The 19,035-nt window shown below is 55.1% G+C and overlaps 1 protein-coding gene across 2 annotated transcripts in view; it reads left to right on the top strand.

The window, feature by feature from the left end:
• Positions 1-315: 315 nt before the first annotated feature.
• Positions 316-19,035, top strand: part of NDRG1 (N-myc downstream regulated 1) — a 57,093-nt gene continuing 38,373 nt past the window's right edge. Inside the window, exons 1-3 of one of the 2 annotated variants that reach the window (XM_008061958.2) lie at positions 316-479; positions 12,111-12,191; positions 14,781-14,816. In XM_008061958.2, the coding sequence (XP_008060149.1) occupies positions 12,129-12,191; positions 14,781-14,816 (99 nt within the window). In that variant the 5' untranslated portion in view covers positions 316-479; positions 12,111-12,128. Of the gene's footprint in view, positions 480-12,108; positions 12,192-14,780; positions 14,817-19,035 lie in introns of those variants that run through there. The other variant, XM_008061959.2, reaches the window with a different exon arrangement.

The raw sequence follows: 19,035 nt of genomic DNA, 5'->3' as shown, positions 1-19,035 counted from the left end.
CGAGCGGGTGTGCAGCCCGGCGTCCCAGAGGCCGGTGCGGATCCAGCTCCCAAGCCCGGGCGGCGGGTGTGTGTGCCGGGGGAGGGCCGGGGTGGCCGCGGAGCGGACGACACAGACGCCGGAGCGAGAGCCCGCGAGCGCCCCGGCGCGGGCGCAGTGCCGGCGTGGAGAGGTGGCCCGGGAGGGAGGGTCGCGCGGGCATCTGGCGGCCCCCGAGCTGGCTGGCGCTGGGAGCGGCGTCCTGTTCGCCTCCGCCCAGCCTCCCCCGCTTTCCTTCCCTCGCTGTCTCCGGGACCCGCCTCTCCGCCCTCCAGGGGGAAGAACAGCTGGAGTTGCTCCGACGCTCCTGGGGGACCCGCCGCGGTCTCTGATTCAGCCTGGGGTGGAGATTCGGGCCGGGCTTGTGGAATGCGCCGGTCGTGGGGGGAGAAGTGCTGCGGGCTTCTGTCAAATTAGTAGCCATAACTGGGATTTAGCGGGTGGGTTCCTTCCCCCCCACCACCACTCCCCCGCCTGTCGCCTCTCTCCGCTGTCTCTGGGGGTCCTGAATGTCACTCCCTGTGGCTTGGAAGTGGGAAGTGGCCGGTGGCAGCGGGTCCGGTGGGGGAGGGAGCGCCCAGGTTATTTGTCCCCAAGGACAGCCCTTCCTGGCAGACGTCCTGGGTGCTGAAAGTGGGTCCCTTTAAGTTACTGGGGAAGACCCCAAATTCAGAGGTCAGCCGGTGGCCAGGCAGGAAGGCTTTAGCCATCCTACAATGCCGGTCCGCAATACCTAACGTTCTCCTAAGTTGCTTCAAAGGATCTGTTCCTGCTGCAAAAATGCAGTTTCGAGGCAAACTGTCCGACCCAGCCTCCTGCTGTAGAGAAATTCTGGAGTCCCCACTGAGATTCAGAGAATGTAAGTGAAGTAAGGCATAGAGAAGGAACCCCCCTAGCTTCGAGGGGCTTGCCTTCTGGGGGGAGAGGTAGCCTGGTGAAGGTGTAGACCAGACGTATATGTGTTATGTGCAGGGCCAGAATTAGCCCCAGTCTAGGTGGCAGGGGGAGGTCAGAGAAAGTGTGAGGGAGGGAGGTTGTGCTTACGGGTGGGACACCTGAGTTGTTCCCCTGACCTGTGCCTCTCTTAGCTTTGTGAGGCCGTTTCCCACCAGGGGTTGAGGAAGAGGACTTTGCCTCACCCTTGAACCTAGCACCCGGCCCAGGGCCTGGCACCTTGGAGGACTTTATGCACATGGAGGCAACTGCATTTTTAAGAATAGACACGGGGTCTCCCTATGTGGCCCAAGCTGGTCTCCAACTCCTGGACTCAAGCAGTCCTCTCGCCTCAACCTCCACAAGTGCTGGGATTGCAGGCCTGAGCCCCCACGCCCGGCCTCTGCATGGAAATCATGGAATGGCCTTATGGCTTTAGCCCATTTCCCTGTGATCCAGTGGGTGGAGTCCCGAGGAGGCCATTGACCATGTGTGGGTGGAGGTGATGGGATCCAGCTTTCAGGCATCCTTGGGTCTCCTCTCCCGAGGGAATTCTATCAGGGTAGCAGGCAAATCCAGGATTGTCGCCATTGGTTGGATGATTTGGAATGGAATTAAAACAACAACAACAAAAAACAACTCACACAGGACCTGGTCCAACCCCTTCCCATTTCACAGATGGAAACTGAGACCCTGAGATGGGAAGGGATGTGGAAGGCTCAGCTGGGACTAGAACTCCCTCTTGGGCCCCTCTGCCAGGTCTCCTGGTTAGGACTGGAGTCATGGCGAGGGTTCCCGGCAGGATTTTTGCCTTTCTGCTGTGGAGTTTCTGGGGAGGAAACATTTGAGGCAGAATGTGGGTGATTTTTTCAAAAGCGTAAACAAAGTGTCCTTGAGAGATTAACAAAATCAGTCTTAATGAGAAAGGGATCAAGAACCACAGCCCCCTGGCCCCCAAGTGGTCTTTGACTAAATTGGGCTCTCCCCTACAAGATGGATGGCAGATCTGAACAGCGCTGGGGGCTCCCAGGGAGACTTTAAAACCTGCCGCCCTGAGCTTGCCTCAGCCTGGACCTGGAAGAAAGATCGTGCTGTGTTTTGCTGGTCGACAGAAGCTGTAATTCTTACTTGGGACGCAAGTCCAGAGCCCCTCATCCAAGATGTGACTCAGAGGCCCTGCCTCAGAGAGAAAGTCAGCGTGATGACTCAGCACAGAAGATTCTCGCAGGGTGCAGGCCTGATTCGGGAAGGCCGGGGAGGGATGGGTATCTCTCTCCCTCCTTATCAGTCGCTATCTCTCTTCAACTGCTTTAACCCTTGCGAGAGCTCTGCCTGGGCCGGATCGGCTCCATGGAGTGGATGAAGACACTGAGGCCAGGAGGGTCTAAGGACTTGCCTGCAGCCATGTGGCTGACATGAGGGAGCCAGACCTTGGGCCTGGACCTGTGGACTTCAGAGCCTCGGTTCCTTTCTGTGACGATGTGTCCGGGTGCCTGAAGAAATGAGGCAAGAAGGAAAGGTACAAGAGGCAGTCAGGAGCTCTGTGCCTCAGTTTCCTTTCCTGCAAAATGAAAGTGACAGACACAATCTGTATTACTTGAGTTAATCCAGGAAAACCGAGAGCAATGCCCAGCATGTGGGAAACAGCACATGGGTGTTTGCCCACAAAAGCCACTGTCACAGCGTTTCCTTGACAAGCAGTGTCTGGGGCTCTTTGTCCCAAACCTACCCAGGCCTGTGAAAGTGTCTACAGACGCTTTTTGCAAAACTTACGCAGATTGCACGAACATGTGGTGGGAACCTTGTCTGAAATGTGCATGTCCATGCCCAGTCTCTTGAGATCTGGGACAGGCGAGGGGTCTGTATGTTTCAAAGCTCCCTGGGCTGGCTTGGGGGTGGAGTTTTCTAGGGCAGTCGGAGTCAAGGACCTCTGCTCTGGAATGATGGGGGAGAGAAAAAAGGAGAGGAAGGGGTCATACCAGCTAGACCCTCTTTGATGGCTCTGCGTCCTCTGGGTCTGGCAGTCAGTAAGTGCTCAACAAACAGCTTTTCTCTGGTTAACGAGCTTGTGGGTCAGTGCATTGCCTCTTCTAACTGAGGTAGAAGACATTCCACCCCGCTCTTGGGTCAGAAAACGGAGACTTGGGCGGAAGACTCGCCTGTTCAGAGCCAAGAGTAGGGTCCCGGTCAAGGTCAGTTATGCTGGCCCATTTCAAATGCCAGCATTGCCCCTGAGGGCCGCCCACAGCCTCTGGGCTCATCTTTGGAGAATGAGTTTGGTTTCCAGGATACGTTCCAGGCTGTCCTTCCTGCCTCCCTGGTTGCAGTCCAGTCCCAGGCTCGGTCTTCTGTTTGCTTTTTTCTCCTCAACTTGGGGACAGAGAAGGACTGCATGGCTGTCTCTGCTGCAGGGCCTCCCGCTGTATTCCAGCCCAGATGTGCTGGAGGTGGATGAGAAGAGGGGCTGGGGACCGACGGGAAGGCAGCTGCAGAGGGGAAGGACCTCGATCGGGCGTCAGTCTGGCGTGAGGTTCCTGTGGGTCGGCACCATGTTGTAAGAAACCTGGGCACCTCGAGGAAAACGGTGGGGGCCAGCTGACTCAGAGTGTTAACTGAAGACCTGCCCACCTCGGCTCCATCTCCAGGTCTTTTTAGTCTAGCAGGGCATTCTTCCAACTGACCTTGAACTCCTGGACTCATGCCATCCTCCTGCCTCGGCTTCCCAAAGTGCTGGGATTGCAGGCATGAACCACCACGCCCGGCTGTGTGCTTCCTTCCAACTGAAAGCGAGGCTGCTCACAGCCTGGGGCCCTCGAAGGCCCAGTCCAGAAATTCATCTTTTATTTTATAGGTTTTTCCTTTTTTCGAATCTGTGGGAACCGTTCTACAAGGATACATTTTTTTTTTTTTGAGTTGGAGTCTCACTCTGTCGCCCAGACTGGAGTGCAGTGGCCGCTCCCGGCCACTGCAGCCTCGACCTGCTGGGCTCTGGTGATGCTTCTGCCTCACCCTTCCAAATAGCCGGAATTACAGGCATGCGCTACCACGCCCGGCTGATTTTTTGATTTATTGTAGAGATGAGGTCTCGCTGCCCAGGCGGGTCTCGAACCCGCGGGCTCAGGCAATTCACTCACCTCAGCCTCCCAAAGGCGCGGGATGACAGGCTGAGCCACCGAACCCGGCTCATTTTAAACCCTGATCCCGCATGGAGCTCTGCTTAAAGAGAAGTGGGTGGGCCCGCTGTTTCCCCCATCTCTACCATCAGCTCCACCTTCTTGGAACCTTCCAGAAGTGTCAGAGCAGCCTTCTTTGAACATGGATGTGAGAGGGACATTTAGAGGCGGCTAATTCTAAGGACCTCCTCGGCTGGGACCCCTCACCTACTCTGCCTTCTCCGTTTTAATCACGGCGCTCTCTTCGCTTTTCCAGAAAGCTCTCTTGGGCTGTCCCCTCCTGGAGAGGAGGCGGGGCTGGTGCCCGCCTGGGATCGCACTTGGCTATGGTCGTCTGTCTACTCACCCGTTTCCCTGTGAGCCCTGAAAGCCTGGTGCGTCGTGGGCACTCCACGAACAGTGGTTCTAAGCACACCTCCGCTTATTAAGGAAATAACTTGGGCCACCTTGGGAAGGAAGGAATGAGGGCCATTCCAAAGGGTAGAAGCAGCAGGACGTTTTGGGGAAGGAACCTGGTAGCGTGGTGAGCATCCGATCTCGGGACAAAGGGCTCAGTATGGAGAGTCCGCTTCCTCGTCCCCTGCAGACGCTGGCTTTGTTTGTGCAATTTGGACAAATGATCTCAGACCAGGGCAGCTCACGCCTGTCCCGCAGATTCACAAAATAATCCTCCGACGACACCAGCGTCCTCCTTTGGGCTCCCAGTTACTCGACGGGTGTCCTCACACGGTCACCTTCCCTCTGCCAAGCTGATGACTCAAGCTGCCAGAACTCCACTGAGAACCTCCAGGAAGACCCCAGTGGTGCTGCTAAGAAAGGGTGGGCCGTGCTGGGATTCTGACACCTTCCTCTTCTTGCTGGTGGGTTCCAGGCATTCTCTCACTGACCTTCCTGGTGCCGCAATCAAGTTGAACATGGAAGTTCAGTGTCGGCCACAGCCCCGGACCCCCACCCAGGGAATGAAGGCAGCTTTGGCTTGTCTGGGAGTGAGGCTGGAGGCTGGGGTTGGCCTCTTCCGTGGTGATCCCTTCCCAGTTTCACCTCCGCATCAAACAAGTCATCGATCCCCGTCGAGTTTCAGGATTCGCGCACAGCACTGGAGCCCTCGAGGAATTCCTAGTCCGGTGGTCCCTTCTCTGACATTTGCCCCGTTTTATTGATTTTGATCACCCTTTAAGGCGCTTCCTTTCCCCTCAACTCGGGAACTTTCTTGAAGGCCCCATGAGTCCACCTCTATTGTTTGGGAGGTTGATTATGTAAGAAAAACATTGGGCGTAAAGACTGCCAACTTCCTCACCCTCCCCAGAGCCTTGGGTTTCAAAAGGTCCAGAAAACACCAAGAGAACCCTGCAGTGCTTTGTAGCATGACTTCAAAATCTCGTTGGCAAAGACACGACGATGCAATGTGTCCAGGGCAAGACAGGGGTGTCCAGGGCATGTCCCAAGGCCATTTGCCTTGAGGTTACAGCAGAAATGGTACTGTGTTCTGGAACTTTCTGCAGAAGTTGCTGTGGGAAACAGCAGTAGCACACATTGATTTCTATCTTTTTAAAATCGTTCTGTCAACAGCCCAATGTGCTGGAAAGAACACGGGCTCTCATGTGGCTTTGAAACCAGGCGTGTTACAGAGGGCCAGAATCTGGGCCACTTGCTGACGGTAGCATCAATCAATGCTCAACTTATCAACAGTCTCTCAGTCTCCCTGACTCCGATTCACCAAAGGACCCCGGGGGCTGTAGTCTGCCTTCCCTGGGCCAAACTCCCCACATGTACCCACAGCCAAGCAGTGAGCGTTCCATCTTTCCCTCAGCAGGGCAGAATCTAGACACGAGGCCTCTGGGAGTCACACGGGCCTTTGCCTTTGAGCCTCAGTTTGCCCATCTGTAAACTGGACGTGATAACACCTGCCCTGTCCCGGGGGCCTCTTTGAGGATCAAGCGAAACAATGCACTGACTGAACACCTTTCCAGAGTGTCAAGTTGGCATGTCAGGAGGGCACTTCGGGGGCAGCTAAGGACAGAGAACCTTCTGGGTGTTTTGGAGGAAGGATGAAACGTCCAAGATAGGGATTTTGCCACAATCTCTGACCTACTCGTGGTGGCTTGGTGGTGACCGTGCAGGGAGGAGGGAGAGGCGTGTAACTCCCCAGTTGACCATCACAAAAGCCTCAGCGTCACCGGCAGCCCATTGTGAGAGACATGGTAAGGTCTCTGTGTGTATTTAGGGCAGTGTGACGTCATTGTCAATGTCACCCTCTAAAATTGCTTTAACCTGCACCAATTGGTGCTTGCCGACTTGGGGCACGGCTCTTAATTTCTCTGTGCCTCAGTTTCCCCATCTGTTACATGGTGGACATGCTGGTGCCTCCCTCCTAGGGATGCTGTAAAGCTCAGGGAATGTGCAGGGCTTCTAGCCTCATTGGCACTGTTGGCGCTGGTGGCTCTTGTTGATTTGACTGGCATGTCTGTGTAGGGCTTCATGGCTGCCTGCCCAAGGCTCTTCCTCCTGGGGACAGGAGAAGGTCCTGGAACTGGTAGAACAGACCATAGATGTTCTTCTGCTGGGTGGCCCCAGGGCCCTGTCCTGCGGGAGCTCTGGGAGCCCCAAAGAGTTTGCTCATCAGAGTGTGTGTACGGGTCCTGCGGGCACGCTGAGTAAGAAGGCTGGTCAAACTGGAGTGAGATTCTGGCCTAGACAGATAGGGGCTGGGGCCGGGAGAAGGCAGGAACTTGGCCCAAGAGCCATGCTGGTGGAGCTGAGCCCTGCAGCACCTGGCTGCCCCAGGTTTGTTGTAGACCATGCAATCTCCATAGGCCATACGCCGTGCCTGCTTTACAGGTGGGAAAACCGAAGCCCAGAGAAGGAATGTCCTGCCCAGAGCCATGTGGCGGTCCACACCCTGCTCCCTACACCCACACTCCTGTGGCTTGGGGGAATCCCAGGCTCCGTGTGACCCGTCAGTCCCCTAGGGACTGTTGATTGAGTCTCGAGAGGCCTCGGATTACACAAGATGCCCCAGCCCCCTGCCCTTCCAGGCCCTGGGGTTGTGTTCTTCCCTTCTCTGGGGCGGTCTCAGTCTTGGTGTCCCCTGGAGCCTGTGACCTGTGTGCTGCTGACCTGCCTGTGTCTGCTGGACCGGAAAGGTATTTGCTCAGCCCTCCTGGGCTCGTTACTCATTGACTGGCGGTGCTGCTGGTGGGGGAAGCACCCGGCAGTGTCCCTCTGGGTCTGACACTGGAAACATCGGTGGCATTTGCTGAACATCTGTATGTCCCCCTCCTTGCTGGGACACTCTGGGAGTGAACTGTGTCCTCACAGATGCCATCCCCAAGGCAACCAGGAAAGGAGAGACTCTGGTGAATTCAGCAGCTCTTTGCCAGGTTCTGTGTGCTGTTTGTTTAAGCCCTGCTACTGTTTGCTGGAAGCAGGAGGCAGCATGCCCATTTGACAGATAAGTGATCTGAGGCACATGCATTAGACACATCATTCAGGATTACAGAGCTAATAAGTGGTGACGCCCAAATCTGACCCGCAAGCCCTCCCCCTGGCTTCTGGCTAACTTTCCCTTCTCTGACGTTGGTCTCCTCGAATTTCTCCTGGGTAGGAGGGTGGGAAAGGAAGAAGGCTGGCAGTTTGCCCTGTGGCCTGGAGCCCTGTTTTTGGTGCCGAGTGGGATTTTAGCAGGAGATTCGTCCTGGCCTCATTCCCCGTCTGAGGGGCTTCTGGGAGAGCCAAGATGGCCTCAGGGATGTGGGTGGGTCAGCCCCCACTGGGTAGGTAGGCTGGGCATCCACTCTGGGCCCCTCACTGTGCTGGGTGTGGCCCTTCCACCCCACCCACTCGGGGATCTCTCTGGCCCTTTCCAGGGCTCCTGACATTCTGGGACTAGGACTTGCCGAACCGTGATGGCCTCGGGTGGCTGGGGAAATTGAGAGGCGGGGCGCCAGCCAGAGCCCCCCGGAGTGAGCCACCTTGTTCCAGCCGCCTCTTCCTGCTGGCGGAAGGAGACCACGGCCCGTGAGGCCATGTCCTCTGCTGGAACGGTGGCCTTCCATGGGCCTGATGCTCTCAGACAGTGAATCCCAGAGAAAACGCATTTTGAGGAAGAGTCGGGTGAGGAAGGAGTGAGCATCAGACAGACCTGGTCCATGCCGGCCTCCCTGTTGAGGCCGCCAGGGTGAGCTCGGGACAGCGGCCAGAGCCTTGGGGCTCAGCTTCCTGCTCTGAATGAACAGTGGTGGTGGGGTGTGTGTGAGTGTGTGTGTGAGTGTGAGAGGATTTGTGTGAGTGTAGGAAAGTGTGTGTGTGTGTCAGAGGGTTGTGTAGGAGATAATGTGTGAGTGTGTGTGTGTGTGTGTGTGTGTGTGTGTGCATTCAATTAAATCACAGGCATTTTCTGAATCCATTTCATACAGGACCCGACAAGATCAGCCTTCCCAACCATGGTCAGTTTTGCACGCAGGGGACATCTTGTCGGCTGTCCCCTCAGGGGTGTGTGCTGTGGCATCTGGTAGGCAGTGGCCCGGACTGCGGCCAGCCTCCTCCAGTACTCAGGGCAGACCCTACAGCAAAGACCTCTCGGGCCCCGATGTCGGCAGGGCAGGACTGAGCTGAGGACCCCTGACCCCGATGCACAACAGGGGTGACGGCAGCATCCTCTATGCCATCCAGGGAGCAGATGGGACAGTGGCCACCGCATGGCGACCACCCGAGGAGTGAACCAAGGGAGGTGGGAGGATCGTGAGCCTTGTGAGACTAAGGGCAGGGTTTTGTGCTCATGGCCAAATCTCCGGAAGGGTCACCGTGTAGGTCTTGTCAGCGTACGTCATGTTGGGCGCCTCAGAACCTAGCGTGGGAAGACACCTCGGAAGATGTCATGGGTTCTCAAACCCTGCCTCCTGGAACTCAGGTGTTCTTTAAGGGTAGGTCTTGAGGGACGGGTCCCTGGCTGGGGCTGATTAGGGGAGCCTTGCCCATGGGAACTGCAGGTTAGGGGGCCAGGCCCTCCTCCCTGGCTTCAGCCAAAGCACCTCAGCTTTCTGGGTTGTTACATCTTTTATTCTTCATTTATTTATTTTGAGTTGGGGCAGTGGGTCTCACTCTGTCGTCCAGGCTGGACTGCAGTGGCATCCTCACAGCCTCAAACTCCTGGGCTCAGGCGATCCTTCTGTCTCCACCTCCTGAGTATCTGAGACTACAGGCAGTTGCCACCACATCTGGCTTTTTTTCCCTTTTTTTGTAGACATGATATCTTACTATGTTGCCCAGGCCAGTCTTGAAATCCTGGACTCAAGCCATCCTCACGCCTCGGCCTCCCAGATAGCTGGGATTGCAGGCGTGAGCCACTGTGCCTAGCCTGTTCAGTCTTTTACAGATATACATGTGGTACTTTCTTACAGGATTTCCTTTAGACAAAAAGCTTCTGAAAAATAGTTTGAAAAGGTTTTTGGTTGAGGCATCAGAAACGGAGCGAGGGCTAGCTCTTGACTGGCCCAAGCCAGGAGAATTGAGGGGAGGGTAGCGCCTTTCTTCCCGCCCTACAGACTGGCCAGATGTGGAGCCTCCAGCAGTTGGGTGAGCTCAAGGTGCAGAGAACACCGCTGCTGTCCTTGACTTGGGCTTTGGTTACTACGGGGTGTGATCTACGACATGCAGGCCTGCAGCCCTCACCGTCCTCCTAGACAAATGCCAAGCTTCCTCAGCCTTCTCCAATCTCCCTGCAGGCTTCAGAGTCCCAGGACATTCACAGAATGGCTCAAAATCAATTTCCCAGCGTCCCCTGGGAGACAAAATTACACCTCATTTAAGCCTTGTTATGGTTCTCAGTCCTCCACCTCCCAGTTTCCCTAAGTCCCTGAGCTCAGAGGGGGCTGGGTCAGGTGAGGCCCCCTCCTGCTCCAATAACAAGATTCCCAGCCCTTGATATTTTTAGGAGAGGCAGCCATTTTCCCACTCATGAATTTGCGAGGTTCGGGAGGCTAAATTGTAGGAAGGAAAAAACATGCAGGGTAGGTAAAGGGACTGTCCCAGGTACACATTTTATTCTAATGTGATCACAGTTTCTGGAAAACAGGTAGAGATGACTGAATGGACTTGACCCACAGCTTGTGCTAAGCGCAGATTTGTTTTTAAGCCTTTGCGTTCCTGTGTTTTAGCGGCAGTTTGAAAGTGAGCTTTCCTGAAAGCATCACTGTGGCCTGCCCCTGCACCTGGTGTCAGGCTGGGAGCTAGGGCTAGGTGAGCCACGGGTGAGTGGTGCTCACAGGGGCGCTGAGTAAGGACTGCTCGAACCCATGGCTTCACCCCGGGTTTCTTTGCCAGGCAGAGTATGTTAGAAGTCTTTGTGAAATGTGAACTCCTTTCTCCCTCAGCATGAAGGGTGTTGTCAGCAGGGCCCTAGGTTTCTGGAAGGCTCCCCGGGCCGTGTAGGCGAGGTGTCCCACGGGCCAGGGTCTCGGGACCGTGAACCTGCTGAATTAGCAAGGCCAACAGACCCTGGCTTTTCATGCCTCCTGCCTCCAAGCTGGCAACTGCCCAGGAATGCTCACAAATATAAAACCGACTTTGTTGTCGGAATGTTCTGGAGCACAGACTCCAAAGTCTGCATAAAGGCATTCTTGTGGGACTGGATATCTGCTGGGGAGAATCGTGCTGGGAGCGCCCCACAACAGAGCAGGAGAGTGGGGTCCCCCGTGGAATGCCGTGTGTTGGCAGGTGGGGCAGGTCTGGGTGGCCCACGCTTGCTGGCTGGCCCCCGGGAGGTGTTTCTCAAGGTTCTCAGGGGCCCTGGGGTCTCCAGAAGGAGGAGCTCCTGGCTGGGTTTTCGGAACCTTGTCCTGTCCCTGCTGTTTCATCCAAGAGGCTTGGGCAGCTTGGAGCCCAGGTCCCCAGGCTGAAGTCAGTGGTGCGAGGACCTTGGTCAGGGCTTCTCATGCCGTTTTTTGGGGTTCACAAGGTCTGGATCTGTGAACTGGGTGGGTGGCCCGGGCTTGTCCCTTCTGTCACGGCTTCTCCCTAGCCTCTGCTGCTGTCCCTAACACTTGACCTCATTCTGGGTTCTCGGTGTCTCATCCTGGGGATTGGGGGACATTTATTGTTTTCAACTTGACTAGTGGTCCACAAGAATAATTGCTGAGACCCCCAGCGCCCAGCTGTAGCTGGGGAAGAATGCCCTGTAGGTGGGCCTGCCCACCCGTGGACATCGTGCCCCGGGGTGTGGAGCATGGGGCCTCCTCAGCCTTCCTGACTCCACGCCAGTCTAGCTTGGCTGGTGCCATTTCCTGGTTCTTCTGCATCTGCCCCAAAGTAGAGCCAGTGGAGCCCTCGGCCCACCCCCATCTGGCTCACCAGGTGCTTTTTCCTTGAAGGACCTTTTTCTTTCAAAATCCTGCTGAGAGCTCAGTGCTTGTCGGACTCTTTGGGTTAGGCCTTTTCGGTCATCTGCCTCCCTCTCTTTTCAAGCACAGAGGTGTGTGTGGTGTGTGTGTGTGTGTCTGTGTGTGTGTGTGTGTGTGTGTGTCTGTGTGTGTGTGTGTCTGCGTTGCCACCCTTCTGGTAGGGCCAGCCACGAGGATGAAGCTTGTACCACGGTGTTTGCACGGGGTGGCATGCTGTGCCCTCTTGTTCCCTTTTTGTTATCAGTCTGGGACTGCCTGACTTCAGGATCCGTGATGTGGTGCCCCTTCTAGAATGCTGGGTAGGACTGAGCCTGGGCCCTGTGCGTGAGTCTGACCCATCCGTCTGGTGGGGAACGAAGTTTCCTCTCCCAGGAAGTCTACTGCCCCCGGCCCCAGTGGGCAGACTGGGAGGGGCCGTGACCAAGAGGTCACCTTAGTGCCTGGTGCGGGAGGCGAGAGCTCTGAGCAGAGCGCAGGCTCAGCCTCCGGCCGCCTCCTTCCTTGGCCTTGAGTCCACTTCCTCCAGGAGCCCTCTCAGCAAGAAGTGCTGACCTCTGGCCTTTTGCAGGCAGGTGACAGCAGGGACATGTCTCGGGAGATGCAGGACGTAGACCTCGCCGAGGTGAAGCCTCTGGTGGAGAAAGGAGAGGTGAGTGGAGATGCTCCTGGCTACCCCTATAATGTATGCACACACACATACGTGTACACACATGCACACGTGCTCCAACATGTTGCATGCAAAGTTGCACAGCATGCACACGTGCACAACACATATACTATACACATGCACACACACGGACATACTTATAATACATGCATGTATACCACATGCATATGCATGTAGGCGCATGCACATTGTGGCAACATGATGTGCAACATGCACACACATGCACAACACACACATGCAGCATGCATGTACCAACATGCTGCGCACAGGTACACAGCATGCACAGACATGCATACACACCACAACACATATACTATATATACGGGCACACACAGACACATGGACAACGTATGCATGCACAACATATATGCACACACATATACACACACGCACATTGTGTCAATATAGTACACAGCATGCACACACATAATATATATATACATGCACACATGTACAACACATGCACACCTGCATGTACAACACACATGCACTCACATGTGTGCACACATGCACAGTGTGTCAGCAGGCTGCACACAGGTATATAGCACACGCGCACACACACACACACACACACACACACACACACACACTTTAGAAGGCTGAGGTGGGAGGATGGCTTGAGCCCAGGAGTTCAAGATTAACCTGGGAAACAAAATGAGATCCCATTTCTAAAAAATAAAAATGTAAATAAAAGACAAGCGTAGTCCCAGCTACTCAGGGGGCTGAGGTGGGAGAATCACCTGAGCCCAGGAGACAGACTGTGGTGAGACATCATCGTGCTACTGCACTCCATCCTGGGCCACAGAGTGAGACCCCAACTCAAAAACAAAGAAATAAAATAATTGATAATGTACATTGACCACGTTCCGCGTGCCTGCTTCTCAGTTAACCATATTTCGGTTGCGGCCAGTGGAGGTGTGAGTTTCCGTGACCGTTCTCATTTTACAGATGAGGACTCTCAGTCTCAGAGAGGCTAGTTGTCCTCAGTCACATAGTGACAAAGTGTGGAGTGTGGAATCAAACCCAGGCTGCTGCCTTCGGTGAGCAGACTGTTCATTTTCTTTCTTTTATTTTTATTTTTTGAATCGGGAACTCACCCTGTCACCCAGGCAGGAGTGCAGTCGCATGCTCATGGCCATCACAGCCACGACCTGCTGGGCTCAGGTGATCCTTCCGCCTCAGCCTTCCAACTAGTTGGAACTACAGGCATGCACCACCATGCCCGGCTAATTTTTTTTTTAATTGTAGAGGCGAGGTCTCACCATTTTGCTCAGGCTGGTCTCGAACTCAAGCTCAGGCAATCCTCTTGCCTCCACCTCCCAAAGTGCTGGGATTGCAATTGTGAGCCACCATGCCCACCCAACTTTACTTCTAAACGGACATCTAAGAGATTGTCAGTTCCAGATCACATGCCGGTCCATCTCTAAGTGGATATTTACCTTTTCCTTCAAGGTTTAGATGGAAATAAATTCCTTCCGATTCCTACATTGACTCAGCGAAGTGTTTTGAGTGAGGTTTGTTTGCTGTTGGAAAGTTCTTCCTCCTGTCTGTCCTCAATCTGAACTGCCACTGCATTGTGGGTGATGTTTTGGAAGTTGGGATTGTTCAGAAGGATTTTCCCCACTTCCTCCTACCAGTATGCACTCCTGTGCGCGCACACACACACAGACACACACACACACACACACACACACACACACACGCCATCAGCCATCTTTGTTTCTGCCTGAATGTATCAAAACTTCCTGATGCTTCTGTCTACAGCCCAGGGATGCGGTGCTGTCTTAATCCCAGGCAGCAGGGTGGCTGCTGTCACCTGATCTAGCCCCTGCTTTCCCAGAAGGCTCATTCTGTCTCCCTTACCAGTTTTGCATTTTGCTGTGCTGAGCTGTCTTTCTTCCTGGGGGTTGGTGGTGGGACAGGGGCTCAGTTTTCAGAAGATTGTTTGGATACTTGGAATCTGTCTCCAGGCTAGGAGGAAAATGGGCGGTGACATCTCTTAGAAATGTTGGCTGGCCAAGGCTCCATTCTTCCTCCTAGCCACGCTGTCACCACTCCCCGGCAGACAAGGACCCTTTGCCTAACTTCTTGGGCCTGTCCTGCCACTGACAGCTCAGGTCAGAAATTCAGATTTTTTAGCGAGAGAGAAATGCTTCGTGGTCTCTCACTCATAAGAGATTGGATTTTAATCCAACTTCCAGACAACCATGGAAAAAAATGTAAGGAGGCTCATGAACATGATTAGATTTCCGTTTTGAAAATATAGTCCATGGATGAAGACAGGGAGATCCGTTAATTGACAGTTACATTCCTGTATCTCTCAAGCTCGTGGCCAGCTTAGACCTTCAGCTTTTTATACACCCGGGGTATCGTCAGAGGAATCCAGCGAACATGTCTGCCTTTTGCTGACTGCTTTGAGATGAAAAGGAAAATCCCTCTTTGTAAGGAACTAGGGAGGCCCCACAGAGGAGGGAGTGGAGATACAGATTCAGGATGTTGACGGGCTCCTGTGTTCCAACGTTGTTCCCGAGGAAACTAGCGAGTCTCACCTTCTCACTTCTGTCTCCACAGACCATCACCGGCCTCCTGCAGGAATTTGATGTCCAGGCAAGTAGGGGATGTGGCTTCCCTTCCCCCTTCCCGCCCCATCTTCTCCCATGTTCTTTCCATTGGTTCTTTTTTCTTTTTTTGAGTTGGTGTTTCACTCTGTTGCCCAGACTGGAGTGCAGTGGCCGCTCCTGGCAGCCTTGACCTGCTGGTCTCCGGCGATCCTTCCGTCTCAGCCTTCCGAGTAGCTGGAACTACAGGCGTGTGGTACCACACCCGGCTAATTTTTGATTTATTGTAGAGAGGAGGTCTTGCCAAGTTGCCCGGGCGGGTCTCGAACCCACGGGCTCAGGCAATCCACTCACCTCAGCCTCCCAAGGCACGGGATTACAGGCTGAGCCACCGAGCCCGGCTGGTTCTTTTTTCAAGTGAGATCGTTCTTTCAATTTTTAAATCTCTTTTTAGCTTCAAGAAGTCCGTGTGCAAATGTGTTATGTAGGTATGTTGCATGCTGGCGAGGTTTGGGCTTCTGTGGAGTTGTCACCCGGGTGGCAGACGTGGTACCTAGTGGGTGGTTTTTCCACCCTTGTCTCCTCTCACTCCCCTTTCCAACCCTGAGTGCACCCAGTGTCATCTTTCCACTGGTTTGAGTAGGTCATTGTTCCAACACTTGGGGAGAGGGAAGGGAAAGGCATGGCTCTGGCTTGGCCCCGCCCTGGGTTGCTGCTCCAAGGGAAACCGGTTTGAGTGCTGGCCAGAGAATCAGAAACCGGTCACTTCCCACGGAAGCAGGGCAGAGGCACAGCCCCCTTGAGTCCCGCAGAGCTGGCTAGAACCATGGGGCATGTGTGTGGGAGATGGCGCTCCGCTGGGCGGGCTTGGGACTCTGTCACAGGAGGGGGACGGAGGGACGGAGCACAGGCCTGATGCTCTTAGCTCTGCTTGGGAAGTGAAACCAGGACTGATGTCTGTCCATCCCACTCGGCGTTGGAGAGCGGGCCGGGGTTGTGGCCCCGCTGGTCCAAGAACAAGCTCTCAGGAGCATGGGCTGGGTCAGGACTTGGGGAACTCCAAGTCCTGGACTGGTCACCCCAGGCTCCGGTGGACCCCAACCTGTGCTGTGCCCGGGGTGGGGTGGAGCCGGCAGTCTGAGCACATTGGGAGCTGTGGTCCCCTCCAAAGAGGAGAGGAGCCCTCCGGGGACCAGCCAGAGGCAGGCTGAGATGTGCTCGCCAAAACCTCTACCTGTGTGTCACCAATGTCCCCACTCATCCTGTTCCGAACTCTGCATCTCACTCTCCCAGGCCATCTCCTGGCCCCAACATGACTCCACTTTTCCCGGAGGCTTCTATTGCTGTGAGTGCTCCTGTAAATGAGGGGAGGATCTCACATTGCTTCTGGAAGGAAGAGAAAAAAGCGGGAGAGAAAAGACGTGTTGGTCCGTAGATCGTGGGGGCTCTGAGTGCCACACCCAAGGTGTCTTTGAGCATCCTCCTGGTGGTGTCCGGCTGTCCCCAGAGACCACCTGCACCCAAGGGCTCTGTGGAACCATCAGGGTGTGCCCAGGGTGTTGGTTTCTGTCCGAATGTTTGCTCTCCTCTGGGGACAACACGTCTCTGCCCTGTAACACTGATGTGTTCGTGTTCAGAGCAGAGGCACCAGGCTCTGGACACCAATACGGACAGGTGGCACCCTTCACTGCCAGGGACACGCCGCTTAACCCTGACAGTCCTGTAAAGGAGAGACCGTCGTCTCCGTTCTTCAAGCGGAGGAAACTGAGGCTCAGAGAGGTCAGGCCTGCCTGGCCCAGGGCTGGAATGAGGCCCTGCAGATTAGGCCACACATGTGTGCCTTACAGCCTTCTAGTAAGATCCATGTGGGCCAAGAGTGGGGTCCCAGAGCTGTGGGGTAGCAGCCAGACATGGTTGCCACGCAGTTAAGACGGGCACCTGCTTCCTCTGAGGGTGCTACTGTGTACTGTCAATGCTGCCCACCTGCCTGAGGAAGCCTCTTCCAGCCTGGGGCCTGTGCCCCTCCATATCTGGGGGCACCCAGGACAGTCGTCAGGGCCATGCCACTCAGGGTTTGTGGCTAGAAACAGCAGGCCCTCCCTGTCCCCAGGAGTGTCCCCGGGTGAATCAGCCCTGTGTTGACAGTGTCACGGCTGTTCCAGCCTCCCTGTGTGTCTGTGGTGGATTGATGGATTTGGACCAGGGCTGACTTCTTTCCTCATTTGATGAATGAACAAATTCAGCCTCCCAGACAATGAAACCTCCTAAGGTCAAGCCACAACTGAGACATTACACCATCCTGAAAAAAAACCATACTTTTTATTTCTTGCCTTTAAGAGTCAGCTTGATGCACATTTAACTCTAGCTTACCCTTCCAAGCTGTGTGCTTTCGAGCAAGTGGCCAAACTTCTTTGAACCTAGGTTATGCTTCATTTGTGAACTAATGTAAGAATACTAGTTACTGCTTTCGAGCACGGCACTGTTAGGGGCAGGCTGTCTTTAACTAATTTAATTAAGCGCACTCATTTAATCCCCACAAGAGCCCTGGTCAGGAGGTTCTAGGGTTATCTTGTCGTAGTTGAACACAGCCTCGAGGTCACAAAGCCAGTGAGATGGGAACTAGGGTGTGTAACAAGGCCACAGATTGGGGTCTCCGTTCCCTCCTGGCTTGTGTATCCCCTCCCCAAGCCCCTTCTCTCCTCCTGGGTGATAAAAGACACCTGTGGGTTCGCAGCAGTGCCCACAGGAGGTAATGCTGAGCACAGGCCTGGGGGACAGGAAGTACTTCTTAGATTCTGGACACCTGCACCAGGCCACTAGCTTCTTCCTCCCCGTGTCCCTGGAGATGCAAGGAAATGTGGTCAGACCAGAAACATCCTTCTAGGCACGCTTCTCCCCTGGGGTGGGCGGGTCAGGTGAATTCACCCCTCCCCATCAGTCAGGTGGTCGGTCTCTAATGAGCTTGTAGCCCCCACAGAGCCAGCAGCAGGGCTGCCTGACTGCTCAGCTCACCTTTCCTCTTCCAGGCACAGGGGAGGGTCCTGGGATGGGTGGGGTGGTTCCTTGGCCCAAGGGCCGTGTGGGAAGGGGGCTCAGGGTGACCCAGGCTCAGAGAGACAGCTGGTCCACCCATCCCTCCTGACCCATCCAACTGGGTTCATCTTGCTTATGCCACAATGACTCAGTCTGTCAACTCTGCCCCTATTGGGACATCCAAGGTGGGAGTGCCTAGTTCCGTTATCTCATTGGCTGTGTCCAGCACATGGGGACACAGAACTTGTCTACAAGGAGTGTGCAATCTCACAGTGGTCTTCGGAAATGGCAGTGGAAGTGGTGGCTTCCCATTTCACTTCCTTGTACTTGTTGAAGAAGAGAACATGCGTGGGAAAGTGAATTTCCTGAGGGTTCTCAGCAGTGGCAGAGGTGGTGGCCGACCCCAGAGTCCCCTCCTCTAGCCCCGAGAGCTTCCTGTCCACTGTCCAGCCTAGGCGGGGATCGCTGATGCCAGTGAGCATGTCTCACCCACCAGGCGCTGTGTGCGGGGGCTTCCCAGCCGATATCTCACGCCACAGCTCAGCAGTAACGTGAGAGGTGCCATGATCCTTAGCGTTCAGATGGGGAAACAGAGGCCAGGCTGGGGACCGGGATTCATACCCGAGTCTGCCAGAGCAGAAAGGAGCTTACGTGCCATTCACGTGCTGATGTCTTTGCTTTTCCTACCTGAGTCAGAGCTCCATCTGGTTCCTCTCATCTCGCTGGACTCAGGGCTAGGGGGGCTCTGGGGAGGGGGTGGGCTAGTGGATTGGCTTGAGGTTGATCTAGTTCAGTCCTTCATGTTACAACTGGGGAAACTGAGGGACAGCAGGATGGGAAGTCACTTCCATCGGGGCCACATGGAGGGACACCCTATCCTCTTCCCGGTGGCTTCTCACCCTCCCGAGGATGTGATGGACAGTCAGAGCCGTCACGATTGCAGAGACCAAGGGCGGTGTGGCCCTCAGCATCTGACTGACTTTCTGGGCTGTGGCCAGCTGTGAATTGATAGCCCCAGGCATCGTCTGATGATTCGGGCCAGGCTGGGCCACACCAGTGTCCCTCGGCCGGGCGAGGCCACCATCACCTACTTTCTCTGTAGCTGAAAGGTCAGCCCCTTTTTCCCCCAAGGGAAGCAGCTCGCTGATGCTGAGGTTGCATCTTGCCATCGCCAGGCTGGGACTGTCTGTCCGCCTCAGCTTAAAGCCACTTTCCAGAGCCAGCAAGAGTGGGCT

This window comes from Carlito syrichta, unplaced genomic scaffold, assembly GCF_000164805.1.
Source record: "Carlito syrichta isolate Samal-C Ts95f unplaced genomic scaffold, Tarsius_syrichta-2.0.1 Scaffold305643, whole genome shotgun sequence".
Taxonomy (NCBI): Eukaryota; Metazoa; Chordata; class Mammalia; order Primates; family Tarsiidae; genus Carlito; species Carlito syrichta.
Note: the sequence above shows the minus strand (reverse complement) of the source record. Positions and strands in the feature narration are given on the sequence as shown.